The sequence below is a fragment of the Erpetoichthys calabaricus genome, chromosome 11 (genome assembly GCF_900747795.2).
Source record: "Erpetoichthys calabaricus chromosome 11, fErpCal1.3, whole genome shotgun sequence".
NCBI lineage: Eukaryota > Metazoa > Chordata > Cladistia > Polypteriformes > Polypteridae > Erpetoichthys > Erpetoichthys calabaricus.
In genome coordinates, this window is record NC_041404.2 from 133,093,239 (window position 1) to 133,115,913 (window position 22,675).

At 35.1% G+C, this 22,675-nt stretch overlaps 1 protein-coding gene across 1 annotated transcript in view; it reads right to left on the reverse strand.

The window, feature by feature from the left end:
- mad1l1 (mitotic arrest deficient 1 like 1) overlaps positions 1-22,675 on the reverse strand; it is a 936,602-nt gene that overhangs the window by 800,268 nt on the left and 113,659 nt on the right. Inside the window, exon 10 of the mRNA XM_051933631.1 lies at positions 20,303-20,389. Coding sequence (XP_051789591.1) covers positions 20,303-20,389 — 87 coding nt within the window. The remainder of the gene's footprint in view (positions 1-20,302; positions 20,390-22,675) is intronic.

Genomic DNA, 22,675 nt, shown 5'->3' on the forward strand with positions numbered 1-22,675 from the left:
AATATACTTCACAATTTTAGAGTACAATTATATATGAAGGTTCTTACCTTTACCTCCAAAGGACCTATAGAGAATGACAATGAGATTATACCACTCAGTGCTTTTCAATTAAGTAACAAAATGCAGCTACATTTTGGGGGACAGTGACCAAGAAGTTAACTGTCACAAAGTTACAAGAATGATTTGTTCCTTGGTGTGCTACCTGTATGGGGTGATGATATTCCACCAATGTACAAAAGATTCATCTCTGAGCATTCTGATTCCCTCCAGCATCTTAAGGCATATTAAAATTATAATCCTCAAATAGTACAATGTAACTGAGTTTAAGCAGGGGCCTGAACATGAGTGTGTCATGTATTGGACTTGTGTCCAGTCCAAGGCAGGTTCCTGCCTCATTTTTAAAGCTTACAGGATAAGCCTTAGGTACCCACAAGCTTATAATAAAAAAATAAAAAATAAAAAAAAGTATGCAGCAAAATGATGAGTGAGCTGATAGGTTCAAGTGACTGGAAAAAGTGTATGCACTGGAAATTTGTCACTTTGAAGACATCTAATAGAAGAAAGCTTTGGAAAACCTTTGTATAAAATACTTATCTAAAATATACATACTATAATTATTCCGTTTTCCAAAGATATTTTAGCAAGTCCAAATATTCTTAAAAACATGTAAATGTATATCTACTTAAAAACCTCTATCATTACCTTATCATTAGCAGTAAGCTATTCATTTTTCTTTCAGCAGAGAGACAGAAAGTTGTATAATCATACAAGTAAAGTTTGTTTCCTAGTTCAAGTACATTTGTTTTCACCACTGACCTTTCACTATTATTTTCACTCAGTCGTCACTAATATTATTTCTTTTTTACATTGTTCAAAATGTTTTGACACACACTGAGTTTAGATTTATTACTTATTGCAATGTGATGGTTTCCAAGTCCCATACTTACAAAAAATATTCACTTCAGTTAGAAAATATCAATAATCTGTGATGATTCATTATTTATAAAAAAAAAAAAAAGTTTAAATTCTCATACTGCTGTGAATTTTCAAAGCCTACCCATGCTGCTTCTATACAGTTTGAAAAAATTAGGCCATTACATGCACAATAACGTTTGCAGAGCAATTTAAAACCAAATAAGTATCTACTAATTTATTAGTTTTTCTTTTAGTTTAAAAATTTTAATGATATAAACAAAGATGAAACAAAAAAACATCATTAATTCAACATAAAAACTCCATTTTAACATTAGTTCCTACAGTAAAAGTTACGATTGACTAAACATATAAATAATGACAAACATCATAATTTCTTGTTTGTAAAAACAGAGTAGAAATAATAATGATTAGTCAGAAATATGCTGCCAGTCTCCATACAAAAATTAAATGATGGGATTTCATCTAGAAAAAGGTTCAGGTATACTTTAAGAACTGAGCTGCAGCAACAACATATTCAAGCTGGAAGCAGGAGATACTACATACAACTATTACATTTTGTTCTTTAGAGTGCAGTGCAAATCCCAAAAGGATTTAATGGCAGTTGATAAATAGATAAAAAAGAATACCAAACCCAGAAATCCTTCAAATGTAAATTTATTTCAAATGGATTTTGCTATATTGACATTAAAAAAAAGACTGTATACAAACACAAATTGTTTTCAAACTTTCAATGACATGCATGCCACGTGAGCTTCACTCACTAATATAAGCCAGTCAGTAATAAAGCTCTAAAATAAATCTGAACACTACAGTCTTAAACTCAAATAACTCCTACTTCTTTTACCAAAATTAGTTGAAAGTTCAGATGCGTCTTCCAAAGCCATACTTTCTAAGCCTCAATTGCTGGAAATCTATGTTAGTTTAAGCAGAACAGAAAAGGACCAATTAAAAATGACAAGTCATTTTAGAAAATGTGTCAGGCTATACTGTCTGGCTCGTTAAACATTCAAATATCATGGTTGTCAAAGCTCGGGATAAGTCAGCTATACTTTACCCATACATGGGCAATTAATGTCCATGTACACCTTAGAATATTAAACATAAATCAAATATACCAATTAATGTGACATCTCACTCAAAAAGATGATGCTCACAGTGAAAGAAAAATACAGACCAAAAGATAACCAACAAGCCTAGTCAAAGGTAAGCATAACTACTCATTAAAGTATTATCTGTAAAATCCATTTGCCATTCTCACAACAGTCTAGAATACCTAAGAAACCCCATTGTTTCACCCAAGTGACATGTGTTTAGTCTAGTCATGATCAAGCTAGAAAAAAATGCATTTTTTTTAAAGAATCAAATATGAAAGCTCCATTACATTACTATCCATTTAACTGAAAATTATTATTATTTTTTTTTTTAAAAAGACAAGAAAACACTTTAATAAATACTTACTTGATCCTTTTAAAGCTCAGTAGAACCATAAAGAATTTTCATACACACAAAACAAAAACAATCTAAAACATTCATTAACACTTCTTTAATCACGCTTTCTTATCTGTTTTAGGAAGTGTAATTGCAACCAATACATTTTGGCTCTAGTTGGCAGGTGCTAGGCAGTACAGTGGTGCAAAATGTAGCACTGCTGCCTCACAACTCAACTCCACTGTCCACTCAGATATTGTTAATATTAAATACATACATTCTCGTGTCTGTATAGTTTTCCTCCAGCTGCCCCGCTAATCGACACACACTCCCAAAGATGTATAGGTTAGGTTAATTGGCTACTACAAATAGGCCCATGTATGAGATCGGGAGCGAGTGTGTGTGTGGAGGGGGGCACATGATAAACTGGTACTCTGTCTAGCACTAGAATTACCAGAGCCTACGGAAAAACTCGTAGATCCGTCCCACCTTAAATCGCTTCGCACCTCTCAATCAGCGTCTTTTGTCCTGTAAATGTGTCGATAAGCAGTAAGCAGCCTGCTATCACATCCCCCACCTCCGCAGAGTTTTCTCACCTCAAGTCTGTTTACCTGCGTGTCAGTTGCTTGGAGTTGTATAGAGTGAGAAGTCAAGCAAAATGACACCTTTTATAAATACTATATCGTTATTTGGAACACATGCATGTCATGAGTGTTCCGTGTCTACAACAATCTATGTACAGTAAACACATCGTTAAAACAAACGTTTTTCATGTTTTATTAATAATTGACAAAATGTAGACATGAAGTGTATAATGTGTTAAGCCTGAATTCCAAATATCAAATAAACACTTTCACAAAAGGTACAAATATAACAGAACAAGTGCGCTTCCATTCAAGAATATAACTGCAGAAAAAGAACCCGCGTTAGGGTGCGACATTGACACGCGTTTGCTACGACTGCTTTGGTGGCGCAACAGTATCAACTGTCGACTGGTAATCAAAACTTCACAGGTTCAATTCCGGACAAGTCTGTTTTGAGAAGTGAGCTGCTCTTATTCTTACTATTTTAGATTAAAAACATATATTTGATTTCAGTCTGTAACAGCCGGTGTAAATGTATGATACTTGTAAAGGTTAGCTTTGTTTTTTTTCTTTTTTACTCAGTTTTATTTTCTCAGTCGCGTTCACCATCCCACCCCCCTCCATCTGACGCTGCTGTTTTCACATAAAGACACGCTATAACGGAGGTGAACTCAGATCATGATGATGCTTCTACATCGGAGCAAGAATGCACATCGCACTTTTGCCATCGCTGTACTTTGCATATGTACTCGGGAAGCTCTGCAGTCTACTTGTGACTTTACACTGTAGGAAGTAAGTAAATAAATTAAGGCAAATAACATTTGATCTGGCTTTTATGTAGGTAACACAGTGAAAAGTCAAGCAAAATGACACCTTTTATTGGCTAACTAAAAAGATTACAATAGGCAAGCTTTCGAGGCAACTCAGGCCCCTTCTTCAGGCAAGATGTAAGTAACATATAAATGTTACATTTTTGGGCACATGCACCGTCCAGATCTAAACACTAGAGAGTCTACAGCTGAAGGTGGAAGCTGCTGTCGCTGTACTTTGTATATAAGAGCCAGATCGAATGTTATTTAATAATATATAATATAAAAAAAAAAAAATTATTTTCTAAATGCAACCAGCGCTTATTTCTCCTCCATAAACTCAAACTATTTAAAGTAGACAAGGACCTCATGTTGTCCTTCTATCGTAGTATGATCCAGTCCGTGATCACTTTCAGTTTCATTGCCTGGTTTAATAGTCTGACAAACCACAACTCAAAAAAGCTCCAGCAGATTACGAAGTATGCAGCTAAAATTATTGGGGCTGATGTAGATGATTTGACTAGTGTGTGTCAGAGGGCAATGCTAAAGAAACTGGAAATCATCTCAACTGATGACAGACATCCATTACATGTAGAACTAAACTTCAGTAAATCAGGAAGGATAGTTGCTTTGAAAACCCACACAAATCGCTCCAGAAACTCCTTTCTTCCTAGTGCCATACGACTTTTCAATAAGAAATATCGGGGATAATGTTTAAGGTTTTGATATATATCCTGTTACCTTTTTTTTTTTTTGGTATAATATGTTTTATCTAACTGCCTTACCTTAACCTTTCTTATTTCTATTTGTGTTTTATTTCATTCTGTCTGTTACCTGTTATTAGATGCAACTGAGAAGGCAAATTTCATGTTTTCCTGTGTAAACATGACTAAATAAAGAAACCTAACCTATATATATATATATATATATATATATATATATATATATATATATATATATATATATATATATATATATATATATATTAAAACACACAATTCTGTTAGAATCACTACTCTGAACTTTTTTCTGAAGCATACATTCAGTTGAAGAAAGATTTGATTGCACCTTTCGCATAGACAACCTAGGATATCTGGATTTCCAAATAAACAATCCCAAGATGTGGTGGGATTTTGTTATACACATACTGCATAGAGTAATAGGCTGACCTAATTTTTTCTTTTCAGTACAACGGTAATAAAATAATCCCCGGTAAAAGGGAAACGCTCTTAAACTATTAAGAAAATGTTAGTGACCACCACTTTCAAAGTTTACCTAAAAGAAAAAAAGACTGCTTTAAAGCAACCATTATTACTTGCCAGACAAAGCTTCTTAATTTTGCAAAATAAAATTACTGCACATAGATATATTGTAGTTATAAAAGATAAAATAGAGGTATTTATGAAGCAGCATGGATCCAAACAAACAAGTTATTATGTTGATACCATTGCCATAATTTATATAAACTTGGTTTCAGTAGGGTAAATGCAGATCTGTCATTGTGGGTGGGTCTCATGGAGCCGAACCCACCCAGTAATGATTCTGTACTAAGAAGAAAACATTCTATTGCATAAATATATGTACGGTATATACAATACTGTGCAAAAGATTTAGGCAGGTGTGAAAAAATGCTGTAAACAAAAAATGCTTTCAGAAATATAAATAATTATTGTATATTGTTATCAATTTACAAAATGCAAAGAGATCGAACAAAAGAAAAATCTAAATCAAATCAATATTTGGTGTTACTACCTTTTGCCTTCAAACCAGCATCAATTCTTACAGGTACACTTGCACAAAGTCAGGGATTTTGTAGGATTATAGTCAGGTGTATGATCAACCAATTATACCAAACAGGTGCTAATGATCATCAATGTCACACGTAGGTTGAAACACAGTCATTAACTGAAACAGAAACAGCTGTGTAGGAGGCTTAAAACTGGGTGAGGAACAGCCAAACTCTGCTACCAAGGTGAGGTTGTGGAAGACAGTTTCATGTCATGGCAAGACTGAGCACCGCAACAAGACACAAGGTAGTTATACTGCATCAGCAAGGTCTCTCCCAGACAAAGATTTCAAAGCAGACTGGGGTTTCAAGATGTGCTGTTCAAGCTCTTTTGAAGAAGCACAAAGAAACGGGCAACGCTGACGATCATAGACGCAGTGGTCGGCTAAGGAAACTTACTGCAGCAGATGAAAGATACATCAAGCTTATTACCCTTCGAAATCGGAAGATGTCCAGCAGTGCCATCAGCTCAGAACTGGCAGAAACCAGTGGGACCCAGGTACACCCATCTACTGACCAGAGAAGTCTGGCCAGAAATGGTCTTCATGGAAGAGCTGCAATCAAAAAGCCATACCTCCGACGTGGAAACAAGGCCAAGCGACTCAAGTATGCATGAAAACATAGGGACTGGGGTGCAGAAAAATGGCAGCAGGTGCTCTGGACTGATGAGTCAAAATTTGAAATATTTGGCTGTAGCAGAAGGCAGTTTGTTCGTCAAAGGGCTGGAGAGCGATACAATAATGAGTGTCTGCAAGCAACAGTGAAGCATGGTGGAGGTTCCTTGAATGTTTGGGGCTGCATTTCTGCAAATGGAGTTGGAGATTTGGTCAGGATTAATGGTGTTCTCAATGCTGAGAAATACAGGCAGATACTTATCCATCATGCAATACCATCAGGGAGGCGTATGATTGGCCCCAAATTTATTCTGCAGCAGGACAACGACCCCAAACATACAGCCAAAGTCACTAAGAACTATCTTCAGCGTAAAGAAGAACAAGTCCTGGAAGTGATGGTATGGCCCCAACAGAGCCCTGATCTCAACATCATCGAGTGTGTCTGGGATTACATGAAGAGACAGAAGGACGTGAGGAAGCCTACATCCACAGAAGATCTGTGGTTAGTTATTCAAGATGTTTGGAACAACCTACCAGCCGAGTTCCTTCAAAAACTGTGTGCAAGTGTACCTAGAAGAATTGATGCTGTTTTGAAGGCAAAGGGTGGTCACACCAAATATTGATTTGATTTAGATTTCTCTTTTGTTCATTCACTGCATTTTGTTGTTTGATGAAAATAAATGATTAACACTTCCATTTTTGAAAGCATTCTTTGTTTACAGCATTTTTTCACACCTGCCTAAAACTTTTGCACAGTACTGTATTTTTAGCTATTTGAATTGAATATTACTGATAGATATGTGGATTTGCAAAGAATTAAAAAGGTACTTTTTCAATTGAAGGGTAACTTCTAGTAACTATAATTACACTTCATACCATGGTTGATTAGTCTGAGCTGGCAATAATTCAGTATTACTTCAGGCACATTTCAGTATGCTTGTGCATTCATCCAAAGCTGTCAAAGTACAGTAGATCAATGACAAATAGAAAGATGACCGCACCAGTTTCCAATAATTATAGTATGGGTATTAGAAAGTGCCTGAAATTGCCCATTGCTATTTACAATGTAGGTGTGACTGGAAAGAACTCTCAGACTGATATTATTATTGTTGGTGGCAACAGAATTCAGCTAACAAGTGTCAGAAACAGGGCTTGAGCAGCAAAGACGACACCAAGCAGAGCCAAACTGAAACACATGTGCTAAGTTTGTCAACTGTGGATAACTTGTGCACAGGCAATCCTATTCAAGTTACACTGAAAAAATGCTGAGAATGCTCCATAAACAGAGAGTTATCATTTTCACTTCTCTCTGCTTTACTATGTGTGCACCCAACCTGCACCCACCGGAGTATTTGTATTGCTTATACAGTACATACATGTGCTGTCTTGCCTTGATAAAGCTGTATCCTGGTTTTAAGCGTATAATTAATATTTTCTCTAACTTTTGATTAGTATTATATTTGATTAACATTTTCTTATATTACCTGTGTAACATAGTATACTGTACATACCTGTAGGAGTCTGTCAGAGAAGAACATTACTATTAGCCCAAAAATATTTCTTCTAAGTTTTGGTGTAGATAAGAAAACTCATCTCTAGTTAACTACATATTTACTTTATTTTACTATTTATTCACAAAAGTAATGAAGGAATTATAAATATATTTCATTTTTAAAACATGATACACTGAGTGAAATTTTACAAAGAGAGTACACATAACATGTCTTACAATCAAGCAATTACAATCCTTGTGACAATGCAAAGTAAATATGTTAGCCAAAAGAAGCATAATAAATTTACAATGAAAAAATGACAACTCCTAAATACTGGAAAAAATAACTAAAAGCAATCATGTGAATTTCTGTCACAAGGCAAAATATATAATACAGAACACAATGTTGGCCAAAATGTATTATACTCTAAAACAGCAAAATTTCCAGTTTGCATTTAAAGCAAAATAAAATGTAAAAAAAAAAAAAAAAAAACCTTAGCTGACTGAAAGCAGACAAATTCAGAGAAATCCACCATTTACATTTTTTTCTTTCAAATGAGAAACAAACAGGCAGTATGTGACAAAACTTTACATGTCTATTGTCTCTGTCAGGCAGTATAAGAGTGTAGTAGTTTTATTTTTAAGAGTGAATAAGCATGAGGGTCAGTTTAGGATAAATTTAGTACACCATAATATAAATCCAGTAACCAAATTTAACAGCCCAACATTAAACGCAAAGTCATTATTCAAAGTAAAGTCATAACTAGCTATTAAATTAAACAGACCTGCTCAGCAACAAAAGTCTCAGCTACGACCTTATTAGCATGATTTGCACATTAGTTTATCTATGTGGCCATCTTATATAACAAGGATAGTATGATGCACATGTCAAGTGCCTTGAGGGTCAGGCAACATACAGCATCATAATGACCAGTCATGTAAAATGGAGGGACCCTTAAATTACAGTCTATATAGAACAGCAACAAAAATCATAATACGAAATTAAAAACAAATTAAAAAATTTAAATTATTCACTTCTTCCTAGCAGTAAGGTAAAGACAGCTTTTGAAAAATGAGTTAAAAAATATGTATAAAACGTCATAGTATGCAATGATAAGGCTTCAGTTTTTTATTCCTCTAAATCACCTTTAAATATTCCTTTACATACTGACATATGTGCATATTATGGTGAAACAAAACTAGAATTTTAATTCAAGTCTGCCATATAAATCACAGACACTTCTAACAAACTGCACATTGCTTACAGCAATGCAAATTGTCACTAAGATAAGGCAACAGCTGTGTCGTTTGTGAAATTTATCTTAAATGGGTCACATCAAAGGATACAGGATATCACAGCTGTTCTTTAAAACTATGTGGAGGTTTGAAAAACACAAGTGCCCTCAAGTAAAGAAAGGCACTAGCTTTCAGTCTCACTTAAGATAGAAACCAAAACAGTAATGACAGCAGAAAAAAAAGGCTAGATTCTAACTACAGTGGCTAATTTATTACAATCTTATCACTTATTTCATCATGAAAAAAAGAGTAATAAAGGATCTGGGACCTGAACCCTCCTATTACCAGGGGAACTTAAAACTAAAGATATATTCCATAGATGTCTCATTTAAAAAAAAAAAAATATACAGACAAAAGTATACTGTGATAAATACAAACTTATTTGTACTTCTTAGCCTTATGGAGAAGTAGCATAATTATAAATACACTACTTCCATCATTAGACATTATTTAAATGAGTTTTTCATAAATGAGGAAAAAAAAGTTGTGCTGGACAAGTAAACATGGACTATAAACATGTGCTCTGTTCATCAATAGGAGTATTAAAGATCAGCGGAAGTCCGTAAACCAGACATAAAAATAAAAATTATTCTATTTCTTTATACTTGCTTTCAAAATTAACTTTAAGAAAAAAATGCTTCATCACAAATAATATAACATTATAATACAATAATAATATTGTTTAATTTAAACAAATACTAAAGAAAAATGCTAAAGAATAAGATAATAAACTAGATTGCCATGTAAAAAAAGCCAAAAAACATTCCCTAACCACTCTGCTATGTAAAATAAATAGTATTTCTGTGTGGCATTTGTGATGTAATAAATAATTAAGATTATTTGATTATGGACATTCACAGGATTGTTATAATAAAAGTTTTGCAGTAAAATAGCCAGAATTAAAATACTGTATAACAATAATAATTCAAATTAAGCATATTACCATTAGCTGATCTGAATCATGCTTCAGATTTGTTTCGTAACACTGCTGGTCTGGCTTAAGCTTAATTTATCATTTAACATTATTCACTGTTTGGAAAACAATGTAGAAAATAAGAATACTGCAACACATTTTATATTTAATGTAAAGTTGACAAACTGATTCAGTTAATCACTCACTTACAAACTCAACAAAAACACTATTTCCCTTTTACTTAAAAAGCTAATATTTGGCAGAATAATACATCTAGGGTTGTAAGTAACTGCTAAGAAAGAACATTTCAATACATCGATATTTAGGGGTTAATGCCCCCCCACACCCCGGTTTAAAAGAAAATGAAATACCCCCAAAATCTCAAAAATGCTTTAAATGATTTAATTGAAACTTGGTGATATTACAGAAGAAAGAAAATTAGCCAAGCCATGTTTTGTATTTGTCAATAATAATGTTGTAGAGAGTGGGCTGTTCTTAAGCACTACGTCCTTTTCCATCTCAACAGAGAGAATTGGGGCTTGCAGTCCAAGCAAATGAACACCATCAGCACAATAGCACCCCTGACCAGGCTGAGGCTGTAACCGTGCAGATAAATGATCCTGCTGCTTTAGGTAAATTAACACCTTTACCAGAAATGAAGTGGAAGGAAGGAAGTTTAGTGAAGTTCAAAGAAGACATGATTAGCATGTTACATCAATGGGTACAAACAGAACTTCCTATTCTATCAACTTTTTCTTACTCCTCGTGATGCAGTATAAAATAAATACAAATCCAATTAGTTTCGGTTGTCCTTCCATGGACTGTCGATCATGCTTACATACATATACTGTACTTAAAACAAAAAGGTGGGAGATGACGGGTCGTTATTGGTAAACTAGGATGACCCCTTGGAGGCCAGACCGTGACAAGCCAGTAGTGATGGCATGCCTTTGTTAAGTTTAAAAAGTTGCACAGCTCAGTAAAGGGGTTCCCCACAGATACAACATAGAGCAGGTGGTACCTAGTTCACCATATTATTTCTTTTCACCTGTTCTTCACTGTTCAATGCTAAAAACGTTCAGTTCATTCAAGGTCCACAAAAAGGTGCAGCCTGTAAATGTCAATGCTGCATGTAATAAGTAAACCAAGATTCAGTGTATACTGTTTTTGATGTAAACTTTCCACAACTTCTTAACAGTACAAGATTATAGATCAAAGGGTTATGTTTTAATCTGATTGAAGTTACCATTGTTACAGAATGTGCTACATATTTCTACTAATTACCTGCTTCAATTCAAAATAATTCAGTTTCCTGTAATTCTGTGATTCCCACAGATCAGCAGCAAAAGCCAAAGTTAAAAAGTTTAGGAAAAGCGGGAAATGATCTACAGCACAAATTTTTCATTCAAGGGCAATTGTATGTAATTTAGCATATTCAAGTGTAAGGAGATCCAGTGAATTAATAATTTTAGCCTGTGTTTAAATAAATAAATAGCATCAAATACAGAAAAGAACTCTGTTAATTAAAAGTATTTCTGATACACCTGATTAACCCATGCATGCTACAAAGTACATCTATCACAACACAAACTTTGGCTTATAGCATTACACAAATTTGCTTATCAGTTTGCCAATCAAAAGCTATTTATAATTGGAGAGAATTCTAATGTAAAACCTACTATAAAATCACACTATACGAGGGTTGTCTGGGTTGCGCGCGGAATTTTATCGTTTGTCGAGTGTCAGCCTGTCGAAACCTGTTCTGCTGTGTAGAGGGATTATTCAAGTGGTTGCATGTTTCTGTTCAGATGTTTTCCTCCCTCTCTTCCTTCAGAATGAACACGAGAAGCAAACGAACTGAGAGTGCGCAGCCGGCGCTAGCGGCGAAGCTCCCGACTCCGTGCGTGCGTGACTTTCGAGTGATGATTTTTTACGTCTTTTCTGATGGTTTAATCCGCTCGGTGGAACGCACCATGTTTGCCATCTTTTTCAACATCGATGGCATTGTCGTGTCAATTCCGCTGATGGAGAGGAAAACTGTGACCTCTGAGTGGCACACCACTTAGTGCCTGCCTGACGTTTTTTCTGCGATGGCTAGAGGCCAGTCCAAGAACTTGCGAAGGCACTTTTTGCATCATGACAATGCGCCAGCCCACACAGCTAACGCGACGAAGCATTTCATTGAAGACAGTGGTGTCAACGTTTTGAACCCGCCACCCTATTCGCCTGATCTTGCACCGTGTGACTTTTGGCTCTTCCCAAAGGTGACAGAACCCCTGCGAGGCCACAACTTCGAAACTCGAGAGGAACTGATTACAGCTGTCAAAGAACAGCTGGACAACCTCCCAAAGACAGCCTTTCGCGAGTGTTTTGCGGCGTGGGTCAGAAGAGCCCAAAAGTGCATTGATGTTGGCGGTGAATACTTGGAAAAAGTTTAAAAAGGATCGAAGTACATGAGAAAAATAGAAGAAAAAAAAATCCTTGGCTACTTATTTCGAGTGATTCCGCGCGGAACCCAGACAACCCTCGTATCTGACATATTTTCACCCCAGTGCCTTATACCTATTCATAAACTGAATCACTTCCCTTTTGATAATATCAAGCTCAAATGTGCTGTCATTTTATTTTAATACTAACAATCAATCTCACACTGTGCTTTGCTTATTATGAAACTAGCAGTAACAGATCAACAACCCCAACACTGCTGATGTCCCTTTCAAATAAATGCATTAAAAGATGATGGTTTTGATGGATAACAAATGACTAGCAAAGGTTTCAGAGACTCTCCAAACAGACCCCAGAGTTATGCTTATGTCAACACCTCTGCAGTTGTAAATCTCCAAACACATATGATGCACAGACAAAGTAAAATATGGAATCTTAGACACTGACAGCACTAATAATATAGACTTAAATAAAGATGACCTAACAGAATTAAGAATAAAGGAAATTTTGAAAGATAATTACCTTGCTTACTTTCAAGTGGCAAAAGGATTCATTTCTCTACTACATTACTGAAGGCCATGCAAGTTCACACATCCAATGACAAGTTCAACTTTTATTCATGTCCAGCACCTCCAGACATCTCTCTAATAGTTTGCTTTTTAATTTACTTGCACATAATATATTTTTCAACTCCTATATAAAGTCCTTGTTTATTTTTGCAAGTGAAAGGTCTGAGATATATCTAAGAAATCATATGTTGTTCATGCCTATGATAAGTATGTCTCTTAGAGTACTAGGGAATGAAGAACTGGCATAATTGTTAGGTAGAGATGCTGTGATCAGATGTTTTTAGGTCCAATACTGTTCGCAGATATCATGTTATTGGATCTTCTGATCCCAATACCAAATTTTTTTTTAATGTCTATATTATAATGGTATTGCCGTCTACTAACCCTTATTTTCTTCAGGGATAACTGTACTCATCAGGTTCATTACCAGGTTGATCTACTCTTGTACCTTAAAATTAACACTCACATAGATATACACATACCCATAGACCCTAACCACAAAAGTACCATATAAATGACATATACACAGCCCGTTATGCTCTAGTGCTTTAACCCACACAAGTGCCATATGAATAACACATGCACAGTCCATCAATCCCTAGCACTCCAAGAGATTTACTTATCACAGGCACGAACAACATACAATGGCTTAGATGAACAGTATCTCAGACGTAATTATTACTTTGGTCTCCAAGAATTATTTAAATACACAAAGGCACAACATCCCTGGGTATAGGCCATTTATCAACCACTGATGTCTTACTTTAACACACTGTTCTTGATAGACTAAGCTCTTCATTTTCAGCCAATAAACCTCGGTGTTCAGATCATATGGCGTTTTCTTACTACTCCATGTGCTCCAAATATTTACCTTATTACTTCAATCACTCTAGATATAAAGACAAAGTATAAAAAGTTAAAAGCAACTTGGTATTTATTAAACAATAATAATACCAGTAGAGGACATTATAAAAGAAAATGTAGACAGCAAAGTTTGGATATATTCTTTAGAAAAAGCTTAGGAAAAGTGTAAAAGATGAATGTCCTTGGGAGGCTTTCTATCTAGCAATCGATGTTGTGGGGGCTGGGCAGTCTCAAGGCCTTGTGTCCATGTACTTTTTGGTATTTGAAAATTCATTTTAGAAGCAAAAATGAAAAAACGAAAATGAAAGGAATTTTCAGATTTTGATTTTTGATCAAACAATGAAATGAGGGAAAATAAGGTATTATTTAATTCTGTAGTAACAAATAGCAGTGATAAACCTAAAATTACACATACTTTTCTCGATTTATTTGTGATTCAAATAATGAAAGTGTAATAGCTCAAAAACAACAAAACAGACGCATTTTCATTGTCTGAAACCGGAGGTACTTCTTCTGCGCGATTTGTGACGACACGTATGAACAGTCCTCGTCGTCACAACACATCGACCAACTGCCTTGAAGGTACACTGCATGGCATCAGCAGAGGATGGATCATTACATTGTTTATTCGGAACAGTAAAAGAGTGACACTCCGGGACAAGGACATAACTGCAGAAAAACTGAGTCGCATCTTTCAGGTAAAAATACAAGCTTTGCAAACTTTGCTTCATTGATCTGGCAGTTCTTTTTATGAACGTTATTGTTATTACTTACTGTGAAACAGCTAAAATTTGGTGATTTCATTTACTAACACTAAGTCTGGCAATTTGAATGGTTGCTCATTGAATTTTACCAGCTACTATACAGTAAACGTTTCGAGTATTAACAGTGCGCACAAATGTAACACGTTAGGAGAGCAACGTGATTTACTGAAAGTTTTCTTAACATGTGTTACACTTGTCAATGAGCAACCATTCACACATTTACACACATTCAAACTGCTAGCACTATAAAAATTGCCAGACTTAGTGTTAGTAAATGAAATCACCAAATGTTAGCTGTTTCACAGTAAGTAATAACAATAATGTTCATAAAAGAACTGCCACATCAATGAAGCAAAGTTTGCAAAGCTTGTATTTTTACCTGAAAGTTTCGACTCAGTTTTTCTGCAGTCATGTCCTTGTCCCGGAGTGTCACTCTTTTACTGTTCTGAAAAACAACATGATGGTCCATCCTCTGCTGATGCCATGCAGTGTAACTCAAGGCCGTAGGTTGATGTGTTGTGAGGAGGACTGTTCGCACGTGTCGTCAAAAATCACGCAGAAGAAGAAGTACCTCCAGTTTCAGACAACGAAAATGTGTCTGTTTTGTTGTTTTTGAGCTATTATACTTTCATTATTTGGATCACAAATAAATCGAGAAAAGTATGTGTAATTTTAAGTTTATCACTGCTATTTGTTACCGCAGAATTAAAAAATACCTTATTTTCCCTCATTTCATTGCTTGATCAAAATTTGAAAATTCCTTTCATTTTCGTTTTTTCATTTTTGCTTCTAAAATGAAATTTCAAATACCAAAAAGTACATGGACCGCCTTGGAACCGCTGCAGATTATGTTTTGTTTTTTCCTCCAGCCCTCTGGAGTTTTATTTTTTTTTGTTTCTTCTGTACTCCCAGCAATTGGACCTTACTTTATTCTTTCTTATTTAATATTGCCTAATCTTATTTTTTTTATATATTTTATAAACTTCTCTTTCTTCACCTTGTAAAGCATTTTAGGCTACATCATTTGTATGAAAATGTGCTATATAAATAAATGTTGTTGTAGATGAAAACAGTCGCATGTCTATCACTCTCTCCTGAGGTCGCTGTTTCTTCATCTCTTGAACAAGTTATATTTATTTAAAAATTCCACATAGGATTCAGGACTATGTGATTTTACACACATTTGAATGGCTGGCTGTCAATATGATAAACTAGCTGTCCCCCGTGGCTCCGCCTACATAGTAGTGAAACAGGACAAACTTTCAAAATCAATAAAAAAAAAAAAATTTTATTTTTTTTTTTTTTAAATCTAATTTGGGCCAAGCGGTTGGTACGCTCCAACGTCAAACATTGGCACTGTATCCGACTGTGTTCAGCTCTAACGGGAGAGCGTCCCCCACGTGGGAAGAAAAGCATGTGGCCGTGATATCTCTGGCAATCAGCAGCTACCCTCTTAAATACACGTAGCTCTAATCTCTCTCTCAAAAACGTCAAACATTACTCCATAACAATCTGCAGATGATAATGTCTGTTGAACAAACAGGTATCACTAGCTAAGCAGAGACGAGGTACACTCCAATGCGTGGCGAGAATGGAGGCGGGTACGTGAGTGAGGAGGGCCACGCCCCACTCCCCTCGGCCCGCAGCCGCTCTCTCAAAATCAACCAGAATGTTCAAGCAAATGATAGAAAAAAAAACCTGATCTATATCCGTACAGTAGTTCTCTCGTGAAAAGCAGACAGACATCGGATTTTACATATTATATATATATATCCCTTTCCAGACAAGTCCAGTTTTCCAGTCAGTTGGGATGCTGCCCATCTCCCAGATGGAAGCAAAGATTGCTTGCAATGGCAGGAGGACAACCTTAACACCAGCCTGGAAAAGTTCACCCCAGATACCACAGATCCCTGCAGCATTCCCTACCCTCAGCTGGTTCACCGCCCTTACAATATCAAGGAGATTGGGTGGCTTACAGGACTGCTTGCAAGGACATATGCAGTTTAACGTCATACCCACTACAATGTCTTTAAAAACTTTTAGAAAAAGCTTCTGCATGACCAGGACTTATGTTCTATATTAAAGTGTTACATTTGGTATCTTTATAATGAAACTATAGACAACAGATGTTATGTTATGTTATATTACATATATATATATATATATATATATGTAAATTTTTATACATTGATTCAAAAAATGTGATTGACAATGTGAGCTACTGAACTTAACAGAAGCTCACTCACCTTCCAAACTCAGCAAAGCAGTGTCCATTTTAATTAAAAGACAAAAGAAAAGTAGCTTCTCTTCCTGCATGTCTAATTGCGTAGGACAATTCCCATGATTCATTTTTCTCGGTTTATTATTAATGTGACAGGGTTCTATCTGAAGGCTAATATTCAAAACTTTTCTCACTCTCTCTAAATAAGCACTACCATAAAGCTTAGAAAAGCTGGAAAAAAAACGACCAATTTAACAATCACCAGTTGAGTTTTTAGTAATAAAAATCAACCAATTTAGATTGGCGGACAGAATCACTACATTAGTCCATACTAGTTAAATCCTGTTCAAAAGCAATAAAATAAATTACCTGAAACATTTTATTTATTTACTTATGTGTATTTTTGTGGCAAAAAGGTCAGTGATCTAAAAAATTAGAATCCCAATTCTTCCAAGATCCTTAATTAAACAATTTTTAGACTATTATACTTTAAAATCCGAAAAGTAAAAGATGTACCTTCCTAGTATGTTCTAAATAGTTGTTTTTTTTATATTTTCCCCCATTGAGAAAATACAACACTAGCATTCATCATGCAAGATATTTGGAGAAGGTGTTTGTTCTATGACGCATAAAATAAGCTTTTCTGATATCCTCTCCATTTTACTATTATTAATGCTGATTTTATTTTTTCTTTCATTCTAAACTAGAAATACATATATACTATATGTTAAAATACTGAGCTCATCTGAATTTTACTGTAGAAAAATAACCACTGCAATATTATCTTATGAATTACAGTAACATAAAAGCCTACACTGCCAAATTCTATTTTAGCTAAAACATTTTTGATTATTTTTATTTATATGAGTAGCAACCCTCACTTTTTTAAAGGAGCAAAGGAAAAGGCCATTCAAAGTCACAGTGAGACTGTAAAGTGGTTATGAACGAAGGTCCAAGCATTAGGAATATTTAAAAAAATGAATTGTCATGTATGATTACCAGCCCTAATTTTTATTTTACTCAAATGCAATAATGAACCATGTGTATAACAATATTTAACAGACTGAGAACTCCTCAAGATAAATAAAATAACCTTCTATTTACCTAAGTCTATTAAATTTTTATGGTTTGCAATTAATGACACTAAGCCTATTAAAACAAAAATTTACTTTGCCATTGCCTTGTTGCTGTCCAAATTAAATGTCTATGGTGTAGACTTCATGGCATTTAAAGACTTGACTGGGTCAGTGAATTAGCAGGAAGTGAACACAATGATTCAAGAAATACAGCAAATTAAAAATCCCACTGATGCAACTGAAAACGGCAAATCGTGACATTTAGGTAAATTATCTGTTGCTTTTATAAAACCATTCACACTTCAAACTCAGAGCTTTTTCTTCAGTTATCAGAAGGCGATTATATAATAAAAAATTACAAACATATGACTGGTTATCTTTGAAAAGTTACCTTTTAACTTAAGTAACTCAATTCATAAAACAGATTAAGAAATCATTCTTTAATTCTGTGGTAAAATTAAAAATCCCTTGAGGTTAACAAACAAACAAGTGCAAATGCAGTGGTTACTTAAAAAATTTTATCTTTATCTCTTCTGATGTAATGGAACCATGGAGATTTATTAAACCGATTTGTTTTTGTCTTTATGGGAACCCCTATAACATATTACATGTCTAGAATGACTGGTCTCCAAATAAACATCTTACTGATTCATCGATTTGCAAGTTGCTATTTTTACTTCAGCACATTCATGTTAAAGTGGAAATGTACAAGATTAAAATCTGAGAACCAGAATGAATAAAAAATAAAGATAAACCAATACAGCACTTTAATTCAAGAATGTTTCTTAAAATCTAGTACATTTATACTGTCAGTTTCACCCTTTGTTTTTTACAATTCCCAAAAAAGGTTCAAATAAGCTGTTAATCAAGATGCAAGATGACCATTGTAAATCCCACCAGAAAAGCTCTTGCTCCTGCCTGCCTTCTTCCAGGTTCAGATGTGGTCCTTTGAACACCTAGACGGTGAGATTATAACTTCCTCCAGTGAGTGATATCATCTCTGAACCCCACCACCCTACCCCCTGCAAGTACCATAATTTTTAACTTGTTTATCATTGTTAGAAGGCAACAGGGCCCCAGTATAGGCAATCTGAAAATTACAGTATGCTGCCACCTATTAGATACTGCTTTATTAGCTATACATATGCATAAATTGTCATTTGTTTAACCTTAGGATGGCCTCAGTTTGCAGGGGTATAAATTAAGGAAGTTTTTGTAAGGTCAGTTGGTGACCAATCATTAATCTGATTAGCATGTTTCACTTTAGCACAGTGTATTTTTGAATAATACATTGTCATATGTGTCAACCAAGATAAACATTTTAAAGGTTATATATAGTCTATTTCTTTGGCTTAAGGGAACTGGTAGGTGTTGGATTACAAATATATTACTTTTGGTGAAGAACCAGCTACTTGAACTAAAAATTCAAAAATCAAGAGATAGAAAGTTGAAACTGTTCTAACATTAACAAAGGTTGTCTACAGTGAATTGTTTATTTTCACATTTTAGGTTGCAACAAAAGAAACAGAATAAGCTAAGGCTTGCACACATCAGGCATCTATAGCATTCTCCTTATAGCATGGCATCATATACTGGAAGTCACTCTTGCTTGCTAACTACACAGAACAATTGGTAGTAACAGGAAGAAATATTGGCATTACCAGTGCAACACATGCTGCAAACAGTCTGACTTACCAATAAATACAATTTGATTTTTGAATGGAATTGTATCAAAATTATCATGTATGGACAGTTCATACTTATTCAGACATATGTTAGTTGCACTGTATGTTTTGAAAAATCTGAGTAATTAAAAAAAAGAACATCTGTCACAAAATGGGAGTTTATCTGAAACAATACAGCCTCAAGAGAGTTAAACCTACACTATACAAAAAACAAATTTATGAAGAATACATACAGTACAGTATTTTCAGCTTGGGCTTATTCCCTTAATAATTTCCAGAATAGACAACAGTCTGCAGGTAATGTTTCCTCAAAACAGTAAGTCCAACTGATTACACTGCTATTGGCCAAAGTCTATTTCTGCATCATTGTGCACAAGGTAGGAAACAGCCATGGATGTGGTGCCAGTAGACTCACACTTCCACACTCAGACAAGGCCTAATTTGGAAGTGCCATTCTTTAGTATGTGGGAAAAAAACAAAGCAAACACAGAGTGAATTGGCAAACAGAAAATGATCAGGCACAGAAATTCATCTCAAAATGTCAGATTTACAGTAATATCTGCTTCTCCATACTTCCCTATATATAAAGATGGCAGAATAAATTTAGTTCAACAGTATGACACATTTATTAGAAAATTTAGCATAATGTTTTCAAAAGAAAAGTACCTCACTAGATTCTTTGTGCTTCCGAGTCTATATCAAGTGAAAACCTCTGCGAAAATACACACTCTTGCACAGCTAAGTGCAGCTTCTAGTCTATTAAATGACTATCACAGTGTTACTATGCAGAAGATCGTGGAGAATAATTATCACCTCCTACCTGCTTGTGACAGAATAGTTTTGTTGTTTCAGGTCTAGCTCTCTCTGTTGAATCTCAAGGATTACTCTGGAGAAATCATCTGGTGTTCTAAAAATTGTGAAAAAAAAAAAACATTAAAATGAAGATACTTAACAAAAATTACAGTTTTACATGGCCAAGATAACTAAAAAGCTGCTCACAAAAACATTTCCAGTGAATAATACCTGATCTTGTACATCAGTTCTCTCATTATACAACTTACTATACATTTGATCTGAATTGTAATATTATATTCAAATAACATTTCCTTTTCGATAAGCATCACATCAGTTCAGTCATAATTCCCCAGATATTCCCATGAAAAAAAATCAAAACATCTGTAAACTGTTAAACTAGAAATAACCCAAATATGGTATATATGAGCCACAAAGAAAAACTCTATCAGGAATTAGATGATCTTCACACTATTTAAAAGACATTTTCAGACTTACTTCACCATTATTTAAAACATCTAATATCTACTATTAAAATGAGTGTTCTTTTCATTTTATAATTATAGCTTTCTGTTTTACCCCCCATGAGTTTAATATTTTCACTAACTATTAATCAAAAGCCAAAATCACATATAAAAGATCTTTTCAACAAAATTATCTGAATACCATGTGTCAAATAGACTTAGTACAGTTGCCTTTAAAAAAAGATCTTTGTAATTTTAAAATATTACAAGCAGTCCTTCTTTTATTTTAATTTAAAATCAGAAACATTAAGTAACTTAAAAAAGAAAGTATATTTCTGTTCCATTTAAATAAGTAGACAGTTAAAGTACAGGACTTGAGTATAAGAGTCTACCCTGTAGTGCATTAGATTACTCCTTTATAATATTTGGATTACCTGCCAAAGCAGAATACACACAGTGACACTGATACAATATGTGTGTTATTTAAATTGTATGCTTGCCTCGCTTATTTCAGTACTACATTCTCTCTCCAAGTATGAGGTTATTATGAATTGTCAATATTAAACTTTGCCACAGATTTAACAGAATGCAGATTCCTTTAGCATACCTCAAGCTCTTTGTTGAATCTATAACATTTCCAAGAGTTCATGCCAAGTTTAGACATACAGTAATCCCTCCTCCATGGTGGGGGTTGCGTTCCAGAGCCACCCGCGAAATAAGAAAATCCGCTAAGTAGAAACCATATGTTTATATGGTTATTTTTATATTGTCATGCTTGGGTCACAGATTTGTGCAGAAACACAGGAGGTTGTAGAGAGACAGGAACGTTATTCAAACACTGCAAACCAACATTTGTCTCTTTTTCAAAAGTTTAAACTGTGCTCCATGACAAGACAGAGATGACAGTTCCATCTCACAATTAAAAGAATGCAAACATATCTTCCTCTTCAAAGGAGTGCTTGTCCTCAGAAATCCGCGAACCAGCAAAAAATCTGCGATATATATTTAAATATGCTTACAATATGCTTACACTGTACAGTGATCCCTCGCTATATCGCGCTTCGCCTTTCGCGGCTTCACTCCATCGCGGATTTTATATGTAAGCATATTTAAATATATATCGCGGATTTTTTGCTGGTTCGCGGATTTCTGCGGACAATGGGTCTTTTAATTTCTGGTACATGCTTCCTCAGTTGGTTTGCCCAGTTGATTTCATACAAGGGACGCTATTGGCAGATGGCTGAGAAGCTACCCAACTTACTTTTCTCTCTCTCTTGCGCTGACTATCTGTGATCCTGACGTAGGGGGTGTGAGCAGGGGGGCTGTTCGCACACCTAGACGATACGGACGCTCGTCTAAAAATGCTGAAAGATTATCTTCACGTTGCTATCTTTTGTGCAGCTGCTTCCTGAAACGACATGCTGCAAGGTGCTTCGCATACTTAAAAGCTCGAAGGGCACGTATTGATTTTTGATTGAAAAACAAACTCTGTCTCTCTCTCTCTTTGTCTGCTCCTGACGGAGGGGGTGTGAGCTGCCGCCTTCAACAGCTTTGTGCCGCGGTGCTTCGCATACTTAAAAGCAAACAGCCCTATTGATTTGTTTGCTTTTCTCTATCTATGTGACATTCTGTGCTCCTGACAAGCACTCCTTTGAAGAGGAAGATATGTTTGCATTCTTTTAATTGTGAGATGGAACTGTCATCTCTGTCTTGTCATGGAGCACAGTTTAAACTTTTGAAAAAGAGACAAATGTTTGTTTGCAGTGTTTGAATAACGTTCCTGTCTCTCTACAACCTCCTGTGTTTATGCTCAAATCTGTGACCCAAGCATGACATTATATAAATAACCATATAAACATATGGTTTCTACTTCGCGGATTTTCTTATTTCGCGGGTGGCTCTGGAACGCAACCCCCCCCGATGGAGGAGGGATTACT